General features: G+C 35.7%; 1 protein-coding gene across 2 annotated transcripts in view; it reads right to left on the bottom strand.

Moving 5' to 3' along the window:
- LOC149926023 (calcitonin gene-related peptide type 1 receptor-like) overlaps positions 1-22,187 on the bottom strand; it is a 74,990-nt gene that overhangs the window by 10,315 nt on the left and 42,488 nt on the right. For both annotated transcript variants that reach the window (XM_090160319.1, XM_090160320.1), the window contains 7 exons: positions 18,343-18,434; positions 16,613-16,739; positions 15,809-15,962; positions 13,914-13,980; positions 8,502-8,565; positions 4,763-4,848; positions 4,540-4,675 (listed from right to left, as the gene is read on the bottom strand). In XM_090160319.1, coding sequence (XP_090016445.1) covers positions 4,540-4,675; positions 4,763-4,848; positions 8,502-8,565; positions 13,914-13,980; positions 15,809-15,962; positions 16,613-16,739; positions 18,343-18,434 — 726 coding nt within the window. The remainder of the gene's footprint in view (positions 1-4,539; positions 4,676-4,762; positions 4,849-8,501; positions 8,566-13,913; positions 13,981-15,808; positions 15,963-16,612; positions 16,740-18,342; positions 18,435-22,187) is intronic.

Genomic DNA, 22,187 nt, shown 5'->3' with positions numbered 1-22,187 from the left:
AGGGGCCGCTCGTGTAGCCGCGTTCGCCAGTTATATAAATGTAAATTTGTCTTCCTCTTTCATAAGAGTTTTGAGGGTTTGGCGGGCCGAAAGCGACGTCTGCCAGTTGGGATTTCCACTTTTATTTCATTTTTTATGACGGAGAATTGGCCCCTCAAGATGTTCATTTTTCTCTTCACTTAGAAACGCGATTCTACCCCAGGGAGCAAATGGCAACACAGCCCAGCCATCTTTTATTTAAACTGCGAGGATTAATCGGAGATGAAGTACAAATAATAATAACAAATAAGGATGGGTGTTATTTTACGCTTGGAAGGATTTCAATATTACATTTCTAAACCCATAAATGAAAATATGAACTTCTAATTTCGGGAACATTGTCTTTTAATTAAAACCTTAACAATTTAAACTTAATACACAACATACCTTTCCATAAAATGTTCGTTACCATAAGACGGGGAAAAACTGTTTTTACAACTATAATTTAGATCAACGTTGTTAAAATATTATATTGGTTAAAATGTAGAAATAGAAAATTGCGTTAATGTATTATATTGTATTATATGAAGGTTTGGTACTTACGTAACCGTATGCGCATTGTTTTTAAAACGAATTTGATTTCTCGCGCGAAATTATATTTTTTTTGCTGTTTGAGCGCGTAAATAAAAACATGCGAATTATTGAAGATTTGAATTTGATCTCGTTCGGTTTGTTAAAATTCTCGTTTTAATAAAAAAGGTATTCGTAACGTTTAAAAAACCGGAGTTAAGCCTAGTTTGTTCAGTCGGCTAGAAAAATATTATAAAGCTCTCCCAAAATCAAAATATCAGTATTATTATTTTAACAACCGTTATATATTTTACTCCTTGTTTTTAACCTCGTTCGACTCTGGAGCTCGGTATGTCATCTGCTACCGAGTGTAAGTATTTGTAAAACACGGCGGATGAAATTTAATCCAAGTGATATTGTTAAATTTGTTATATCAAATGTTTAAAGTATAAAAGTATTTCGTTTACTTAACTAGTTAGGATTTGAAAAAGTTAGCACGGTTTCGATGATGTTTAAATAACCTTGTGATCTAAGGCTTAACATTATCATTGACAGCCACAGTAGTGTATCAGGTAATGATTGTTGTTTATCATAACAATACTTTAACAGAGTTGATATTAATATTGCAATAATAATTCATTTAATTAGTATCGAAAACAAATATAACAGGAAACTATATAGGTAGGAAGATTTTGACGGCCGTGATGAAGCTCGTAGAAACGGGCGTGTCTTAAAGCGGGAAAACTCACGAGAAAAACTTTCGCGCCTCGCTACCCTCATTCGAAGAAAACTCGTCATTAAGCCTAGTCATGGTTGTTATATTATTAGCTTACCTGATTATCTCTTTAATAACCATATTAATTAGGTATCACTACACTTCTTTCGCGAAGAACATTATAATTACTTTAAAATATTAAGTACGATAACAAATTGAGGTTTTTGAATCCATTGTTTTATAAGCCTTTTTGGCGCGGGAAGATCGCCTATTTGTTACCATGACGACGCATTATTTTAGCGTCAAACCTAGAGCCAATGAATTTGAAATGTCGTGTTACGTCTTACACTTGACGTAGTTAAGCCCCGCCTTTTTCTCGACGCGCTTTCGTATCACCGTCCCAATGGAACCTTAGACATTCCAAGTGTATACTTCTATAGTTTCCTGATTATAATTAGTTTGAACTCCGAAGTTACTAAGCCTCCCCGAGCTCCGTGCAAAATGTTTGGGGAAATCGAACCGGAAAATGCAAAAATCACCGTCAACTTTTTGTTTAGTTTTAGCGAAATTGGGGGGTGACGTAGAAAAAAAGTGAAAGCAGGCAGAAATATTTTATGGAAAGGTATATTGTAGGTAAGTAGAACACGGTTTTAATAATGTTAGGATATGTACTCTGAAAATAGGCTAATCCAATGAATTAATCCCATGGTAACCGCAATTAAATCTCATTATCCTATCGACCAAAATCGATGGTATCATACAGGTTTAAAAGGAGTATAACCCAAGCACGGAAGGTCGAGCTTCGGTCAATAATCACCGAAACTTGACCTTCCCTGCTAGGGTAATCCTCTCTCTTTATAGGAATGATAGGATAAAATTCTGATAATTATAAGATATTTATAGCAATTTATAGGGTACATTTGTTTGAATTTCATTCTTCCGAACGGTGGTACAAATGTCCGAATGATCATTTGTCCGAATGTCGGAAAACAGGATCGTATGTCCGAAAACGTATTTGTTGGTGATTTAGTGGTTCAATTTATGTTAACTTTACTGGCGAATTTCATTTGTTCGAATAATTGTTTGTCCGTTTTTTCGAACATTAGGAATTGGTTGTTTTTTCAAATATTGTTAATATAAGAAAATAGTAGCATTAACGTGAACCTAACCTAACCTAACCTAAAATATCCACAACATTCAACGTAAAGAAAATTTTAGAAACATAAACAACGACCAACAAATTTAAAGTTAGTTGCCATTATCGATATTAATACGAATAAGAAGTAAAATATACAATATATACAAAATATATATATATATATATATATATATATAGCGGCAATTAAGAAAAAACAACTTGAACAAACAACGATATTTACCATGTAGGTTTTTATTTTTAATTATTGCACTAAAAAAAATCCGGACCAAAAAAAACAGCAATAAGAAATGACGAATGAAACAAACAAGTTGTCCAATTCGAACAATTGAAACATTTGTTATTTCGGCGGTTCGGACGAATGAAATTCGAACATTTGTTCCACCGTTCGGGCGATTGAAATTCGAACAAATGTACCTACCCCAAAATATCGACATGTACGAGTGTTATAGGAATTAAGAGAAGAGATTGTAATCTAAGACAGGTCAGAGGGAGCTTAAAATCTTTACGCCTGTTGAGATAAATTTGCTCTTAAATCCGTTGATAGCCACGAAAAAAGCCAAATGATGTAAATTTATTTTTGGTGTGTTGTCTTTTACGAAAATATGATGGAATAATAGGAATTTACAGGGCAACCTTATAATTATAAGATTATATGGGAATTATAAAATCGCTAGAAGTCCTGCAATCACTGCATTGAATGTCCTATAAACCTCATATCCATAGACGAAACATTATCCTTCAGCTATTGAAGACAAGCTAGTAAGTTATATCATTTTGTAACTTAAATCATTTCTCTAAAATTTACCGAAACAAGTTTATTTCAGCTTAAAGAAGTACAACTGTAATTTATGCAGTTGCTAGTAAAAATTACAGTTAATCTTTGAAAATATTTCCGTAACATTTACAAAATAAAAATTAAATACGAATATTTATAAGTTTTATGGGAACAATTTTACTACGTTTTAAGGTTTCATTATGAAAGCGTTATAATTTTCAATAGAACTTGGTTTCAATTAAAAATTAGCTAATAACAATAATAATAAAAATTAGCTAATAACAATAATAATAAAAATTAGCTAATAATAACAATAATAATAAAAATTAGCTAATAACAATAATAATAAAAATTAGCTAATAACAATAATAATAAAAATTAGCTAATAACAATAATAATTAGCTAATAATAACAATAATAATAAAAATTAGCTAATAATAACAATAATAATAAAAATTAGCTAATAACAATAATAATAAAAATTAGCTAATAACAATAATAATTAGCTAATAATAATAATAATAATTAGCTAGGCTAATAGCCAAGGCAATACCTGAGGCCTAAATAATCTAGCAACTTTTAATGCCAATAATTCAGGTGGCTGGGCTTAAATTGCGTAAGATGGTGGTGGCAAGCCTTTCATATCATACGAGCCAACAGCTCCCTAAACTAACTATTACCGTTAACCTCAGCAAGTTTATATGGAAGGGGAAACCGAATAGCTCGGGGGGGAAATCTTTCAAACTCAGCGCAAAAAACGAGTTGTTCCGAATTTTAACATCGCCGCCGTTACACGGAAGAAACATACAGCGCCAAGTTCGCCCGTGGCGTATGTGTGAACTACGTAATAGGCCTTTAAAATAGCGTTGAATTTTTTTTTGTCATGGCAAGGCTTAACACATTATAGGCTTAAGACAAAAACATACATCCACTAAAAAAATGATCCAGGCCTAATAATTGGAAATCGGTTTTTGATAGATAGCTCATGCGAGGGGACATTTGGCCATGTAACTTTTAATGACCTTGAATCAGGTCTTCAAGGTTATCGAAGATTTATCTCGAAAACCGTTAGGTTTAGACACTCGGTTCCAATGAAAAAATGTATGCCGTCACATTTTAGGTCCAAGTAGCTTTGAACCGATGTAACTCGACCAATCAGTATTCAAGAAAACCAACACCAAAAACAAGAAAGCCGTTGAATTAAAAATTAGTAATCAGTCGAAAAAATCACGTTGAAATGTTGAATCCCTATCAAGTACAGTTTTACCATTATTAAGCCTGGATCGTTTTTAGTGGACACCAAGTATATCCTCTCTTCAGTTGGTAAGTAGATGTACTCACCTGGAAAGAGGTGACCACAGCGGAGGTGATCTCGTAGACGGCCTCTCCGACCGTTTTGGGTTCGGGACGGAAGGGGGTGACCACGTAATGCAGGCCCAGCAGGGGGATCAGAATCAGAGTGGCCCGAACTGCTTTTCTACACCAACAGGCGGGATGAGAGGGTGTTAAAAATGTCTCTGTTAAAGGATCAAAGAGGCAGAGTTCTTTGACCATCCACTCTTACCTCGTCTGATGAGTATCCTGAGAATTTGGAGCCCGGAGCTTCGTCACCAGCACGTGAACGATATTAATCAGAAAGACAAAGTTGATCTGAAAGATAAATTTAAAAAAAATCATCTTTGATAATTCCCTTTTCTCAAAATGAAACCAAAGAGATTTAAGAGAGAGGGGAAAGAAAAATAAGGCGGTTTTATTTTACATGTCAAAAGACAACAGTTTTAAGCATAGATAAAATAACTTCGTATATAGATAGAAAACTTCAATGGGGCAAACTGACTCTCACGAGATTGCCTCGACATCTAGTGACTGTGCCAGTTGGCTGTGTTCTCTAGAGCGTAGAAAGCATTGAGGAATTTGAGGTTGAAGTTTTGTGAATAAAGGTAAATGTCTTCAAATATACAAGAAATATCTTTTAAAACAAACTTGAAATCATTGTTTCTTTAGTGCAATTTTTTTAAATTTGCTCTCAGTTCAAGAAAAAAGCCTTTGCAATTGATATTGCGTTACACCAAGGTTCTAGTACGGACTTCGTGTAGTACGAACTTCACCAAATAATATTATTCGGGTGCCGCCACCAGATGTCTTCCAAAATTCTGGCGTCACTAATACAAAAGTTGATTTTATAAAATAAAAAGTGGTCTTGCCCAGCTTGCTAAAATGTTGCTCTTACGGCACGAGACCCAGCTTTATTAGTATATTCTTCGCACGAGCGATTTTCTCGCGCGCTAGAAAAAGCTACACTCCTCTGGCGACTGTCGCGCGCGCTCGTAGACTTGTAAAAGTAAGAGACTGACGTAAGAACCACATTGAAACAAGAAGGCCACGTTAGTTTAGAAAAAGAACTATCGACGACGCTATAACGTCGAATAATACGTTTGAATAATAAATTGAATTTTATTGTACAATAGTCGCTTTTTATTTGAAGTTAGTTCAAGACAGTCCGTAAACCATTTGTAATTTATACATTTAAAGTCTGAAAGTTTAATCGTACACAATTTAGGAATTTAAACTCAGCGATTGAACATTCCGATTTGTTTGTCTTTAAAGACTATTGAATAGAAAGTGAAAGGAGAATGAGTAGAGATCTAGCGCGAAGAGCAAAACCAAACCAAGAAAACATATAAGGTACCTATTAAATATTCCTTAGCATTTGCATTTCCTTATTCTAACCGGAAACCTTAGCTAGACAAAGAGATTGCTTAAATTAAGTGGGAACGACAATTTCACTGCTTAGAACTTCCAGGCAAACAAGGAATTTTAAATTTTCGTCTCAAACAATTATATTTCTCGCAAATACGAATTTAAGCCTGGAAGCAGGACACTATACTTTATGATGTCCTAATAATCATGATTAAATGATTAAAAATTTAATAACGATTTAATCATTACAAATCTCGACTTCATCATTACAAATCTCGACTTCATCATTACAAATCTCGACTTCATCATTACAAATCTCGACTTCATCATTACAAATCTCGACTTCATCATTACAAATCTCGACTTCATCATTACAAATCTCGACTTCATCATTACAAATCTCGACTTCATCATTACAAATCTCGACTTCATCATTACAAATCTCGACTTCATCATTACAAATCTCGACTTCATCATTACAAATCTCGACTTCATCATTACAAATCTCGACTTCATCATTACAAATCTCGACTTCATCATTACAAATCTCGACTTCATCATTACAAATCTCGACTTCATCATTACAAATCTCGACTTCATCATTACAAATCTCGACTTCATCATTACAAATCTCGACTTCATCATTACAAATCTCGACTTCATCATTACAAATCTCGACTTCATCATTACAAATCTCGACTTCATCATTACAAATCTCGACTTCATCATTACAAATCTCGACTTCATCATTACAAATCTCGACTTCATCATTACAAATCTCGACTTCATCATTACAAATCTCGACTTCATCATTACAAATCTCGACTTCATCATTACAAATCTCGACTTCATCATTACAAATCTCGACTTCATCATTACAAATCTCGACTTCATCATTACAAATCTCGACTTCATCATTACAAATCTCGACTTCATCATTACAAATCTCGACTTCATCATTACAAATCTCGACTTCATCATTACAAATCTCGACTTCATCATTACAAATCTCGACTTCATCATTTCAAATCTCGACTTCATCATTTCAAATCTCGACTTCATCATTTCAAATCTCGACTTCATCATTTCAAATCTCGACTTCATCATTTCAAATCTCGACTTCATCATTTCAAATCTCGACTTCATCATTTCAAATCTCGACTTCATCATTTCAAATCTCGACTTCATCATTTCAAATCTCGACTTCATCATTTCAAATCTCGACTTCATCATTTCAAATCTCGACTTCATCATTTCAAATCTCGACTTCATCATTTCAAATCTCGACTTCATCATTTCAAATCTCGACTTCATCATTTCAAATCTCGACTTCATCATTTCAAATCTCGACTTCATCATTTCAAATCTCGACTTCATCATTTCAAATCTCGACTTCATCATTTCAAATCTCGACTTCATCATTTCAAATCTCGACTTCATCATTTCAAATCTCGACTTCATCATTTCAAATCTCGACTTCATCATTTCAAATCTCGACTTCATCATTTCAAATCTCGACTTCATCATTTCAAATCTCGACTTCATCATTTCAAATCTCGACTTCATCATTTCAAATCTCGACTTCATCATTTCAAATCTCGACTTCATCATTTCAAATCTCGACTTCATCATTTCAAATCTCGACTTCATCATTTCAAATCTCGACTTCATCATTTCAAATCTCGACTTCATCATTTCAAATCTCGACTTCATCATTTCAAATCTCGACTTCATCATTTCAAATCTCGACTTCATCATTTCAAATCTCGACTTCATCATTTCAAATCTCGACTTCATCATTTCAAATCTCGACTTCATCATTTCAAATCTCGACTTCATCATTTCAAATCTCGACTTCATCATTTCAAATCTCGACTTCATCATTTCAAATCTCGACTTCATCATTTCAAATCTCGACTTCATCATTTCAAATCTCGACTTCATCATTTCAAATCTCGACTTCATCATTTCAAATCTCGACTTCATCATTTCAAATCTCGACTTCATCATTTCAAATCTCGACTTCATCATTTCAAATCTCGACTTCATCATTTCAAATCTCGACTTCATCATTTCAAATCTCGACTTCATCATTTCAAATCTCGACTTCATCATTTCAAATCTCGACTTCATCATTTCAAATCTCGACTTCATCATGAAAATCTCGACTTCATCATGAAAATCTCGACTTCATCATGAAAATCTCGACTTCATCATGAAAATCTCGACTTCATCATGAAAATCTCGACTTCATCATGAAAATCTCGACTTCATCATGAAAATCTCGACTTCATCATGAAAATCTCGACTTCATCATGAAAATCTCGACTTCATCATGAAAATCTCGACTTCATCATGAAAATCTCGACTTCATCATGAAAATCTCGACTTCATCATGAAAATCTCGACTATATTTTAAAGTGAAACTATTCCTATTACTAAAATATTCCTCTCCTAAGAAATGAAAATCGAAGAATTTATATTTTTTCATAATATTCTACATAATATTTTATTTGTGAAATAGGCAAAACGTCTTTGGAATTCTTAGTGCGGCAAATGGGGGGGGGGGTGATAAGAAATACGAGACAGAGAAAGAAAATTACCAGCATCGAGAGAATAACGGGTCCAGAGAGAATCCACGAGAACGAACTCTCTTCCAGCCAACAGCTGTTGCCAGCGCCACCATCGGACCAGCCAGAGACACAGACAGAGAAAGATAAAATAGGAAATATGTATCACAACTGACAATATAGAATATCAAATGAAGAGCAATATTTCTCACTATATCCCAAGGTCTATTTTTATTCTTTCATCTTTTAGAGTGAACATAAAAGTGTATTGCAGGGGTGCCTTAATCGGCCATCTTTGAAAATGGCGATCTCAATTTTCAAAATGGTTGGACATTTGGGGAGCCCTGATACTAACCATACGTAATGAAATTCAAACAAAACACAAAGACCGGAATATTTAATTTATTATAAAAAGAAAAACATGAAAATTAATATTAATTAATATTTAATGAGTGTTGCTAGTGAAGAATATTACTGTCATTCTACGTTACACATACTAAATGAAACGCTTGATTGATCCGTGTAAATTACACTAAATGAAACGCTTGATTGACCTGTGTAAATTATACTAAATGAAACGCTTGATTGATCTGTGTAAATTATACTAAATGAAACGCTTGATTGATCTGTGTAAATTATATAAATGAAACGCTTGATTGATCTGTGTAAATTATACTAAATGAAACGCTTGATTGATCTGTGTAAATTATACTAAATGAAACGCTTGATTGATCTGTGTAAATTATACTAAATGAAACGCTTGATTGATCTGTGTAAATTATACTAAATGAAACGCTTGATTGATCTGTGTAAATTATACTAAATGAAACGCTTGATTGATCTGTGTAAATTATACTAAATGAAACGCTTGATTGATCTGTGTAAATTATACTAAATGAAACGCTTGATTGATCTGTGTAAATTATACTAAATGAAATGCTTGATTGATCTGTGTAAATTATACTAAATGAAATGCTTGATTGATCTGTGTAAATTATACTAAATGAAACGCTTGATTGATCTGTGTAAATTATACTAAATGAAACGCTTGATTGATCTGTGTAGATTAATATGTAATTTTTTTCTGACCAGTTTGAGTGAGTAGAACGTAATTCTTAAACAAACTAAAATAATCAGAAACTAATGCAGACTTTATAGATAACGGATGAGGCAAGACCGGGCGAAAACCACTAATTCGGGTTTTCATTCAAGGAGTTAATTTAAAGAGCTGCGTATTTTGGTGGCAGACAAACAACTATAAAATCTATGGACATGAGTAAATAAAAGTATATCATATTTGTCTTTAAGGCAATAATATTGATGATACTCCCCTTAGCCATGTATTTTCTAAATATTTTACATTTATTAAAAGCAATTTTTCCGACGAAATTGATTTATCTCGATACGTATTTTGAAGTATTTTGCAGCAGGCCTGCAAAGGTACATTTTTCAAGCGAAGAACATCAACAGGATAGAAAAATAATTACTTATATTCAGTAAAATACTTATTATACCAATGAAAATTGAGTATTTTTAAATATCGTTTTTCTTTAAAGCATTTATAGCAACATGGAAATTGCATATTGAGAAAATATATTAGCGGAAAGTATTCGATGAAAGGAATATATTTCGTAAATTTGTTGAAACGTTTGGCCAAGCGAAGGCAACGCCCAACTTCGGGAGTTAAAAAACAAGATCGCAACTTAGGTATTTGGGTATTTATAGCTCCCTGATGTGTTAAGTGTATCGTGCATATTTCAGTTCAATTTTAACATTAAACTACCAAAATCAAATCATTAGCCAGAGATTACAATATAAAATTGGTTTAGCCTTTTTGTGGTGTTAAGTACTGTATAGGGATTCTAACCTTCTTCTTGAATTTGACAATAGGAGTAAAACCAATTTACAACTGAGTTTTCCTATACAGGGTGTTTCAAAAGGTTATGCAAAAATTTTAAGGAGTTGTAGGGGTGAGTTGAGAAGTATGCCTGTTTTTTCCCATTTTCGTACGATGAGTGAAAAGAGCGCCAGAGAGCTTCAAAGTGTGGCCTACTAGCCCCTGGAAGTAGGCTGGAATAAGCGCAAAACCAGGCCGCAGGGAAATGCGAACATTAAGGTTTGGGTTCGTGTGATAGGTAAAAAAGGACTTGGTACATGTAAAAAAATCGAGCTAACCAGCGTAAACAAGTAAACTCAAACAGTACAATAACATGTTATATAAAATGAATAAGGCAATGAAACGCAGTTACAGCCTCTGTCAGAGTTACCGAAATATCCTCGCAGTTAATATAGACAGCAACAGGGCCGTGTTTAGGGGGGGGGGCGAGCAGGGCAGTCACCCAGGGCCGCTAAAATTGTACCGCTACACTCAGTTTCGCCCATTTCGCCCGTGGACAGCAAACGTATTGAAATTAGAGCTATACAATCGACTACATGTTAGACAATTTCGTAGAACAAAGGCCATATGAAAAATTGTCATACGAACAATCGTTTTGCGCATTCTCAGTATAAATTGTATACGTTTTATTTTATTTTCAGGCAATATGAGCAATAAGAGACTAAATTTTAATATGTTAGAAGCGGTGTTGGTATGAAAATAAATATGAAAAAGCTGCGTTGAGTTTGCTAGTTCTATCCCCACTGGTTTAACGGGTTTTCCCCCGAGCTCTTTGGTTTCCCCTTCCATAAGAACTTGTTGATGTTAACGGTAATAGTGAGTTTAAGGAGCTGTTGGCTCGCGTGGCACGAAGGGCTTTCCACCACCCTGCTACGCATTGTAACCCGGCCACCTGAATTAATGGCTTTAAAAGTCGCTTGATGACTTAAGCCTAAGGTGGTGCCTTGGGTATTAGCCTAGCTGATTATTATAATTATTATGTTTCGGATCAATTTATCGCCAGATACTTTGGGAGGATTTGGCAGGCTGATTGGTGCTTGTACGATTTGGTGACTAACATATATATTTAAATTTCTTTGGTAGTAAGTGGGAATTAGTAGTAAAACATTAGTTGAAACGATATTTCAATCTTTATGGCTTTAATTGAACGGACCACTAAACTGTTTTTTGAAGAACTGTTTTTGTGGAGCCAAGAACGCTTAAGATTCGAAAATGCGAAGGTACAATTAATCCACTAAAATGGTACTTCAATTTTAAATTCAGAAATGCAACTATAAAAGTAGGTTAGAATTGTCAAGGCCTATCTAAAAATATAGTTTTCAATTAAATTCTGGCCCCGAAATTGTTCCAAGTAATAGTAATAGCAATAGTAATAACCAGCTACGCTAAATAATCAACTATACGCTAATACCCAAGGCTTTTAGCGACTTTTGATATCTTTAAAACGCGTATGAAGGTAGTGGCAAGCCCTTCATGCCACGCGAGCCAACAGCTCCCAACACTTACTAGTACCGTTAACCTAAGCAAGTTTTTATGGACAGATGAAACCGAAGAACTAGCGGGAAACCCCTTCAACCATTGTAATACTAATGGTTGAAGAGTTACGTACAATACGGCGGTGGCAGCGGTTTACGCTCTACGTGAAACCTAGGAGCAACAAACACAACACCCCACACAAGGAGAACGCAACCCGTCAAAAGTCGTGCATTTTCTTGTGTACATTTTTGATTGGTTAGACGCTTTAGCGCCTGCTGCCGTCGGAAGGGGAAAATTCGGAAATTGTCTTGCCCCCGCCCGTAAAACGCTCAGCGTAAAGGCTCGTCCAATGAAATTTGTACACAACACTGCGTTAGCGTGTTTAAAGGCTAGCTGCGTTCTCCTTGTGTTTGTTGCTCCTGGGTGAAACTAACACACACAAATCAACAATTGGAATTGCGCGCGAAAAGCCCGAATTATTTCCTTAGACAGGGATAAAGTAGAAACTAAAATGGTAGCCGGGAGTTACAACATAATTTGTCAAGTTAACAATGCCCCCGTAATAATAAAAGTGACAGATTCTATCAACAGGGACCGATGGCGATAGTAAAAGGAAAAGAAAGCTTGGAAAAAAACCACAAATTGAAAATGTCACCGACGATGGAAAGCCCGGGTTATTAAAGTTCAAATCCTTTTACTCTCGTTGGAACCGAAACCGATGGACCGAAGAAGACTAGTTTTCGCTGGTCCTAAGCACGAGATAAAAATCGCGCAGCGGAATTGAGTTTTTTCATTTCTGAAATAAGACGCAAAAATCAGAACTCTTAACAATCCTTACTCTCTGACCACTGGGTGAGGATCGTGCTATTCCCCGTTGTCAAGCGGAAATGTCCGTCATGTAGGGAGGGGATGGACCAGTGAGGCAACTAAAGAGGACGTTTTCTGACCCGTAACATTTCAGATTGGACAGTGAAAGCGAGCGTCTTTCCTTTTATCTTTAATGTCACTCGTAAAAAGAAATAAAAGACTGCTATCATTTCCTTCTTACCGCGGGTTCTTAACTAATTCCTCCTTGGGAGCCTCTGGCGGTGACGCGACCTTTAAGGTTCCTTTGGCGCGGACACAGGGGTCACCGACGGAAAAAGACAATAAAACTAACGTCGTATTTCCGGCGGAAACGGCGGAATAATTCCGACTGATAAGGAATCTTCTTTTTCATTGTTCAGAGTTCCAATTGGGGGGAGTGTTAACGTGATTTGATATTAAGTAGGCTTAACTAACGAACCCCAAATTTAATTAAAGAATACCTATTACTTTTTATACGGCGCGCGCTCTCTTTTTTAATTAAATTTTTCCTTAAAGGGACTATTTCGGAGAATTGGGACTAGAATGTGATCTTTCCAACCTCGCTTATAATGACGGTCGAAAGCAGTAAAGGAAGTTGTAGCAACCGGGGGGGAAGGCACTCAGTGAATTTGCACTTCAAATTTCGGTACCGCAGCGCCACTACGGCAGTTTTAAGTGGCAATCATTTTGATTTAGTTCAACATTCTTGAAAATTCCTTAAGGACTTGGCTACCTTTAGGACTTGGCAAGGTTAGAAAACAAACGCCTTATTCTTCACTTTTTGAAAATAAACACCGAAACAACGAATCCACAAATTCTAACTAAAAAATCACGAAACAGTAACCAATTACTGTCACTTTTTTGAATTGACAGATATTAGACAATTAAATATCCAAAATGCCAAATTTAGCACCTCCGCAACACCGTAACTGCCATTTTTCTCCGGTATTATTATTTATTGTACTAAAAACTGCCGTAGTGGCGCTGCGGTACCGAAATTTGAAGTGCAAATTCACTGAGTGCCTTCCCCCCGGTTGCTACAACTTCCTTTACTGCTTTCAACCGTCATTATATCTCTAGGTTACGTAGTTTTTATACTCTTTGATTAAAGTATAAAGCTATTTCTCCGCAGCATCGTACCTAACCTCGAGCACATTGAGGTGTCTGAATTCTCTTTTAGATAGGTAGGCTAAGCCCAGACAGGATAAAAATAAGAAAATACTTACAGAGCGGTTCTATCACGCTGAGTGCCCCTGACGGCGGTGTAGATCGTAATCAACAGGCCGGGAAGTCCTACGACAAGCAATATAAAAACAATCTTCAAAAAAACAGATCGCGGTAGGATGGAAATAGAAACCATCGTCAAATATAAATGAACAGAAAAACCTTGTCCCGATTGTTGAGATGGGGAAAGCTTCTATCAGACAGCGCGAATAACATAGGCAAAAGAGGTTTGCTAAGCCTATTTTTCTTATATATTAAACTTATTATTTACCATGGTGAATATTAGTAGAAATTATGTTTAATTCAGAGAAAACGGCATGGTATTAGAAGATAAAACTTATTTTATACAAGACGTTTCGAGCCGAGGCTCTTCTTCAGTCGTTCGTTAGTTTTAATTTGATTTAAAATTTTACCACGCGCCATATTCAAGTTCTAATATCACGCGAGCAGAAGGTCAGCGTGTTAAAAAATAAACAAAAGTTTTACTGATTTTAACAATTTACGTGTGTAATAGAATCAATGTAACCGATAAATCCAAAGTATATGTAAGTCAGTGTGAATTATTAAAATATAAATATAAAATAAAATAAAATTTTAAATCACAATATTACCCCAATTAGTTACTTCTTGACATCCTTTATCTAAATTTAAATTACCTAGTTTACGAATATACAATCCTTCATAGAATTTTCTTTTGTACCAATTGGTTTCCCGTTTTAAAATTTTGTAATCATCCCATTTAATAGAGTGGTTTAACGTAGACCAAATATGTTTTGAAATTCCGTTATTCATATCGCCCTTAGCCACGCAGGATTTATGTTAAAATCAGTAAAACTTTTGTTTATTTTTTAACACGCTGACCTTCTGCTCGCGTGATATTAGAACTTGAATATGGCGCGTGGTAAAATTTTAAATCAAATTAAAACTAACGAACGACTGAAGAAGAGCCTCGGCTCGAAACGTCTTGTATAAAATAAGTTTTATCTTCTAATACCATGCCGTTTTCTCTGAATTAAACATAATTTCTACTATTTTTCTTGGTCTCTTTGGTACCGAAAGACACGCTTCCGTTTATTTTCAGCTAAAACGTATCTCATTGTTAGGCGAACCGAGAAACATTGGGAAGTCAAGCAAACTCGCTTTATTTGGAAAGGAGTTTACCAGTTGCGCTATTTTTTTTAGCTATTCCAAGGGTCAGAATTTGACGCCTTATCCATGATTAACTCTATGGGGCCTTTGGCTGGGAGCAGCGCTGTCAGGCGGTATTGAAAATACAAGGAGTAATGTAGTTCAGTTTTATGAACAAATTGAAGTCAGTAGGTTTCCACAATCGAAATGTGAAATTCAGTGGCGTAGACAAGGGGGGTTCCACCCCCTTCTCGACCCCCCTTGAGCCTACCTTTGACTGTACTACATTTCCACCCCCTTCTCGACCCCCCTTGAGCCTACCTTTGACTGTACTACATTTCCACCCCCTTCTCGACCCCCCTTGAGCCTACCTTTGACTGTACTACATTTCCACCCCCTTCTCGACCCCCTTGGCCTACCTTTGACTGTACTACATTTCCACCCCCTTCTCGACCTCCCCTTTGGCCTACCTTTGACTGTACTACATTTCCACCCCCTTATCAACCCCCCCCCTTGGGCCTACCTTTGACTGTACTAAATTTCCACCAGCTTATCGACCCCTATTAACATCCACATACTTCGACCCCCCCCCTTGACGAGTTTCTGGCTACGCCACTGACTATATTTATTTTCTTTGGTTGTTTTTAACATCAACGAGTCAGAAATTAGTTGGTCTTTTTACTACTTTATAACAAATATTGCGATAAAAGTAGTGTGATATATTCATATTATTTTCCAGATTCAATTTGCAAAATAAGTAGCAACTCACCCCAGCCAAGTAGGTAGAACCACCTGAGTATCTTATCCTCTTTGACGAACGCCACGACCATCAGTGTGTGCAGATATAGACCTTCGCAAAACATCCACAAGTAATTACTGACCATGAAGTAATGAACCACTACGTGAAGAATTTGGCACGGTAGCTAAAAACCAAATTGAAACACGAAATTACAAGAAGGAACGCGATTTTACCGCCATTGTTATTTCCACATAAGTTTGTCACTTTGGGGAATATTTTAGTGAGAGCTAGTAACCGAGTGACGTCATCGCAAGAAGAAAATCTCCCCCTAGCGAGGCGCAAAAAATATTCACGTTGGACGATTTTTGAAAAAAAAATGCTCATGGTTCGCAAAAACCGACTCGATGACGTCACGAATCGCTGAAAACATGGCCGACGAAGCGGTTCAGCCGAAGCGATCTGAAACGCTGGGACGCGCAACGGGGATTGTTTACACGACGAGATAACAAAAGTTGCGGGAGCACTCGCAACGTTGAAGAGGCTTATGTGTAAACGCGGCTCAAGGCTACGTATGACGCGTTTTAGCAAGCGGACGCAAAACGGCGACGAAGCCCGTAATGCAGTGAATAGCTCTGAGTAAAACTTTTGCATGTGAAGCATAGGAAGTGTCACACTTATGTAACAATATTATAAACTTATGGTCCAAGGTATCGTTAAGATATTAACGACCACGCGTCTAAAAAGCGAGTAACACTCAAACATATGCACGTGGTGTTGCGGCCAAAAAGGTCATATTGAGATCGGTCAATCGAAAAGCTATTCTCTAATACGTACCCCGTTATTAAGAGGTACATCGGGCTTCTGCACGACCTCGCTGTACCACACAATCCACATGACATTGTTGATAATGAAGGAGACAAAGAGATTCTTGTGGATAGTGATCCGAGTGCAGCATAATTGCCTGAAGGAAAGACGAAATCGGCCGTTAATTGAATTTTCTCTAAGCCTCGGCGAGTCCTAATCTGCCGCTAACTTATATACTTAGAGGAAAGCGCGCTAGAGGGCGATAGTTTGCTAAGTATGACACTATAGCGCCCGCTATCCGCGTCCCCGGGGAACAGTGCCTTAAGAAATCTCATTGATTAATCAGGAAGACGCGGAATAGACAGATACGAAGCGACTGTAAATTAATCCATACCCAAACTTCGCGTTGATTTTAACAAAATTTAACTTAACCGCTCTCCGCGTATTTAGAAGATGCTATATTACTGGCACGTGGCGTAAATTAGATAATTTCAATTTTGATCTAACTAGTGATGACCTGGGTCTAAACTACGATTGAGTTGAATGTACGAAACGTGAATTCTAGACCATAAATTAAGATTGAATTTCGTAACATTTACTGTTCCTAAAAATAGCAAGCGTATCTTCGAAGTTTTGAAACCTTCTTGATAGTTAGAGATCTACAGAATCGTTTGAAAAATTCGGGCCCAATTTCAGCACAAGATTATGTTGCCCCACCCACCAAATTAATCGCTAACTGGTTTAAGGGCCTGTTGCAAAAGTGGGCTTGGCGAGGATTCGACCATTGAAGTTATATCAATAGGCGAAACTTTAAAGTCCAGGGGGGGCTGAAAAATTGGTAGTCACGTGATTTTGTGGAGAACTGCAGCGCCATCTATCCTAAGAAATACGAACTATTATTCATTTTATTTTGCTAATGGTGGTTTAAATTTTGATCGATTCGTCTAAATTATCTATTTATTATTATTATTTAAAACATTTTGTAATAGAAAGGTGGAAGTTAATTAGCTGTCTGCAGTATCGGGAAGGAATAACGTTTTTCTTTATTGTCGCACGGCCAACTATTTCACCAGTTACCGAATCGAAGTTGGCTGTGATATGGTAGTCCCGTGATTTTGTTTTCCCATTTTAACAAGTTGGTTAAGACCAAATTTTCTTTATAGTATCGCCTATTGGCAAAGACTAGACAAACATACTTTTGCAACAGGCTCTAAGTGTCCTAAGTTTGGTACGTCAAGAATAGGAGTATTTATGGAACATGGTCATGGTTGGAATTTTATACACTTTCCCTTCTGAAATATTTCTTCTTTGGACCATCTAACAATCCCACTTACAGTTTAATACGCGGATTAAACACGACACGACACTAACTTCACAATGACTCGTAAACATGTCAACTCCAAACAATGGACTAAAGAATATACTATTTGGAAACTAATTCTATAAATCCTAACGCCTTCTCCGTCCTTTGTCGGAGACCTTTGAATACTTAACGCGCGTCCCATCGAGACTGAAAGAGCCCTGGCGAACACCTTAGACACCTAACTGGTAGTCTCAAATTTAATTGACATTAGAGTGCATCATGTCGGGCAAGGCTGCGTACGTGTCACTTAGGTTTACTAATTTCTACGTACAAGGCGTGCTTTATAGGTTATTAAGTAGAGTAGCTTTGGCTTAATTTATGACGTTGGCGCCTCCACGATTCCACGAATGAGCGGCTGGGGATTCGAATGCTAGAGACCAAGAAGAAGTTTACTCACTTGAAATAACAGAAGAGGGTGAACGAGATGGTCAGCGCCACCACTGACAAGGAATAGCCCACGATGTACAGGTTATTAATTTGTTGCCTAAACTGTGTACGAAAATATCAAAGGATAACTTTAATGATAATATTTAAAGGGGAACGTTCAAGCTTTAACCAGTTAGATAGCCGTTAAAAACTAAAATTTATGGGGAAATCCACATCAAAAAATATTAAGTGGTTAATTTTTAATAAAATTAAGAATTTTCGGGAAAGTGAAAAGCGCGCGTCCACCGCGACACCTGGTGAGGAATCGGTCAGACAGGAAAACAACATAAAAGCGCGTGCTGCTGAAGACGCGAAAGATTGGTTTTGCACGCGCGGCGCGTTCCAGATATATGAGACCTAATCCTAAATTGCGCGATTTTAAAAGTTAGGATAGTCCGCAAATCGCTCACTAAAGCGCTGCTGACGCTGGCGATACACCTTAAGATGGCGGCGAAAATTCAAACCCAAATACTAGGCGTTATTTTTCGTTTCAACTTTTTAGGCCAAAAACTTTTCTTAAGACAAAATAAGGTACGTGGAAGTATATTGAACGTCTTGTTGATCTTTTGATATGCAAATAAGGTGATATTTGGAAAAGCTTGGCCGTTTCCCTTTAAATAATCATAAAAGAAAAATTAATTGACCATGGTTAAAAATATAATAATATGAATTAAAACAAACGACTATGGTTCATTAGATATTTATTTGAATTTAAAAATCTGAAAGCCTTTGGGTTCGAAACCCATTCTCGAGGTACTGGCATGGTTAATTACAATTTAAAAATTAAATTGTAATTAACCAAGCCAGTAGCTTGAGAATGGGTCTCGAACTAGAAAACTTTCAGATTTTAAAATTCAAATAAATATCTTATGAACCATATAGTATCAGTCGTTTGTTTTAATTCATATTATTAGAATATTTAAATCTTGTTCTTGATTTTATCTCAAAGGTTAGCTAAGGTTGCTCGTTTAAGACTACCAAAGAGACTACAATCATCAGGGTAACCCGGAAAGTTTCTAACACTGAACACTATTCGTTCTAAAAAATATATTTTTAAATCAAATTCTGCAAGAAAGACCTCATTCTATGGCTTAGATATCGATAAATTTATTTTAAAATACCTCAACCACAAACTTATTGACTTGCATTAATGCTAATTAGTGTTTTAAATCGGAAAATGACCGAGGCCTTATTTCCGGAAAATTTTCCGTATTTTTCCGAAAAAAAATAAAAAAAAGTTTTCATTCCATGATTAGACTAATATTATTTGAAAATTTAAATAAAGTGGCATTTTCGCCTCATTTTTTCGAATCCAAAAGTAAAACTAAACCTCTAGACTAGCTTTAAACTGATTAACAATGTAACACTATTAATGTTTTGTAGCATGTTTACTGTTATTAGACATTTTATATCGATAAAAGGTTAAAAACAGCCAAAACCCTTCAAAAGTAATTTATGTTTCAATTTTTTCTTTTTCCGATTAGAGGAAAATTTTATGGAAATTTTTCCGCTTTTGATTTTTCCGGAAAATTAACAACACTAAATGCTAATTTTAATACATGTTAACTTTTTTTGGCATCGTTATAAGGTTTTGCAAAAGATCTAAACAATGTTTATCCACGATATAGATAAACATTTTGTCTACAACATCAATTTTTTAAACCTTGAATTGCCACAAGTAAATTGGCTAACTCCGAAATATAAATATTTCAAACTTGATTTTAATTAATTAATAAGACCAAAATTGCTCCTACGCTCAGGGCTGTATATAAACCTCGCCAAAATATTGCGTCGGATTTAAAGAACAAATGTTTGTTTAAGTGCGTGTATCTAGGACCTAAAGAGTCCGAATATTTGATATAACCAAGCACGTACATATTTATATAAGGACCTTGAACGCTAATGTTCGCTTCTACTCTGGCCTTAAAATCGGCATATAGCGGCATCCGGATTTTGCCAAACTAGGATATTCTATCATTGAACAACCCAGGCTCGAAACTCGGGTCATCCATCGGCGGCTCCCCCCTCCGTTGTCCAGTTTCCGGCCTGCGAGAAAGCAGACTTAATATTGTTGAGTCTAGACACCAAAACCTTCGTGGTGGAGACAATCTATATGTCGCCGATCCGCCGGTTAACTAACAAGGAGACTACCAGAGGTGTTACACACCGATTTTGTTCAAACTCGGGGGATTGGTAGACCTTCATGTAACTTCTAAAGGGAATTTATTCAATGGGCAACGGTTTTACTATGGCAACGAAAAATGTTTTGACAACATAAAATGGAAATTTTCCCATTGAAAATAACATGGGATTTGGACCGATTCCAAGGGTCCACCCCCCCCCCCCCCCTGTGAGAGATTTAATAAAATTGAAAAGTTTTAAAATACCAAAATTATAAAAAAATATTAAAAATTGACGAAAAAAAATCAAAATTGATCACATTTTGATCAATTTGAACCAAATGGGTGAAAATGAACCGATAGGGCTTAAATAGGCAAAATTTCAATTTTATGTTGTCAAAAACATTTTTCGTTGCCATGGCAAAACCGTTGCCCATTGAATAAATTCCCTTTAGGATTTTTCAAGTTACATGAAGGTCTACCAATCCCCCGAGTTTGAACGAAATCGGTGTGTAACACCTCGGGTCGTCTCCTTGTAAGTGTATAAAACTAATTTTATGTCCTATAAAATTCTTTTCAACAGCAAATGACCGAGACCTTTTTTCCGGAAGTTTTAATTCCATGATAAGTCTAATATTGTTTGCAAATTTAAATATAGCGGAATTTTCGCTTCATTTTTTCGAATCTAAAAGTAACACTAAACCTCGAGACTAGCTTTAAACTGATTAACAATGTAACACTATTAATGTTTTGTAGTATGTTTACGGTTTTTAGACGTTTTATATCGATAAAAAGCTAAAAAAATTAAAAACCCATAAAAAGTAACTTGTGTTTCAATTTTTTATTTTTTCGATTTGCGGAAAATTTTATTGTTCCGGAAAATTAACAACACTAGTTTATTGTAAATATAACAATTTTTAAGAAATTGTATTAAAAAATATTTACCGGGCAACTGCTATTTGAATCTAGGTTATTCAGTAAGAGAAATAGGGTCATTCCATACGATTTCGACCACTCATGTCACCATAGGTCAATTGATTTTTTTTTAAATTTTAAACACAGATATACATGTCTAAAAAACGGTAATATCCAAGGTTTTAGCTGAAAATATTGAGAAGTTTTAGAATAAACACAGTTTAACCGAAACCCCACATTTTTTGGTATATCGTACCTCGATTTCAGTACCCCTTCGCTTTAAGTTTAATAACTTTTTATAAATATATTTAATTTTAACAAAATAACACAATCTTACACATTTTGGCAAGGCCAATTCAATGGTGGAGTTTATATAGTCCTAACTAGAATTGATACCAGGTTATTGGATGTCAAAATGTACATTTTTATTTTTGGGGGGTCTCATTCGAGGGGTTAAAGGGTCATGTGGGCGATTGAAAACACGAAATATAAATACACTATTAGATAGCTCTATAAAGGAGCTTTAAAAAAAGCTCTTAAAAAAGGGGTATTTTCCTTGTTTTTATTTGATAAATCAATAACCATTTTCTGGAAATTCAAGACTTTTGAAATTTTTTATTTTTGATATCATACAAAAAATGGTTTAAATTATTACTACGTATTTAACTATGTGTGATAAATAATGCTCGAATATTTTCGAAATCATAATCTTTAAGAATAAAGGATCTAGCCCTGGAAGAAGTCGCTGTAGGCGTTGATATTAGTCGCAAAATCAAGTTAA

Source organism: Leiobunum rupestre, chromosome 10, assembly GCF_980474605.1.
Source record: "Leiobunum rupestre chromosome 10, qqLeiRupe1.1.hap1, whole genome shotgun sequence".
Taxonomy (NCBI): Eukaryota; Metazoa; Arthropoda; class Arachnida; order Opiliones; family Sclerosomatidae; genus Leiobunum; species Leiobunum rupestre.
The sequence above is the reverse complement of the archived record's forward strand: the minus strand, read 5'-3'. Positions and strand labels throughout refer to the sequence as shown.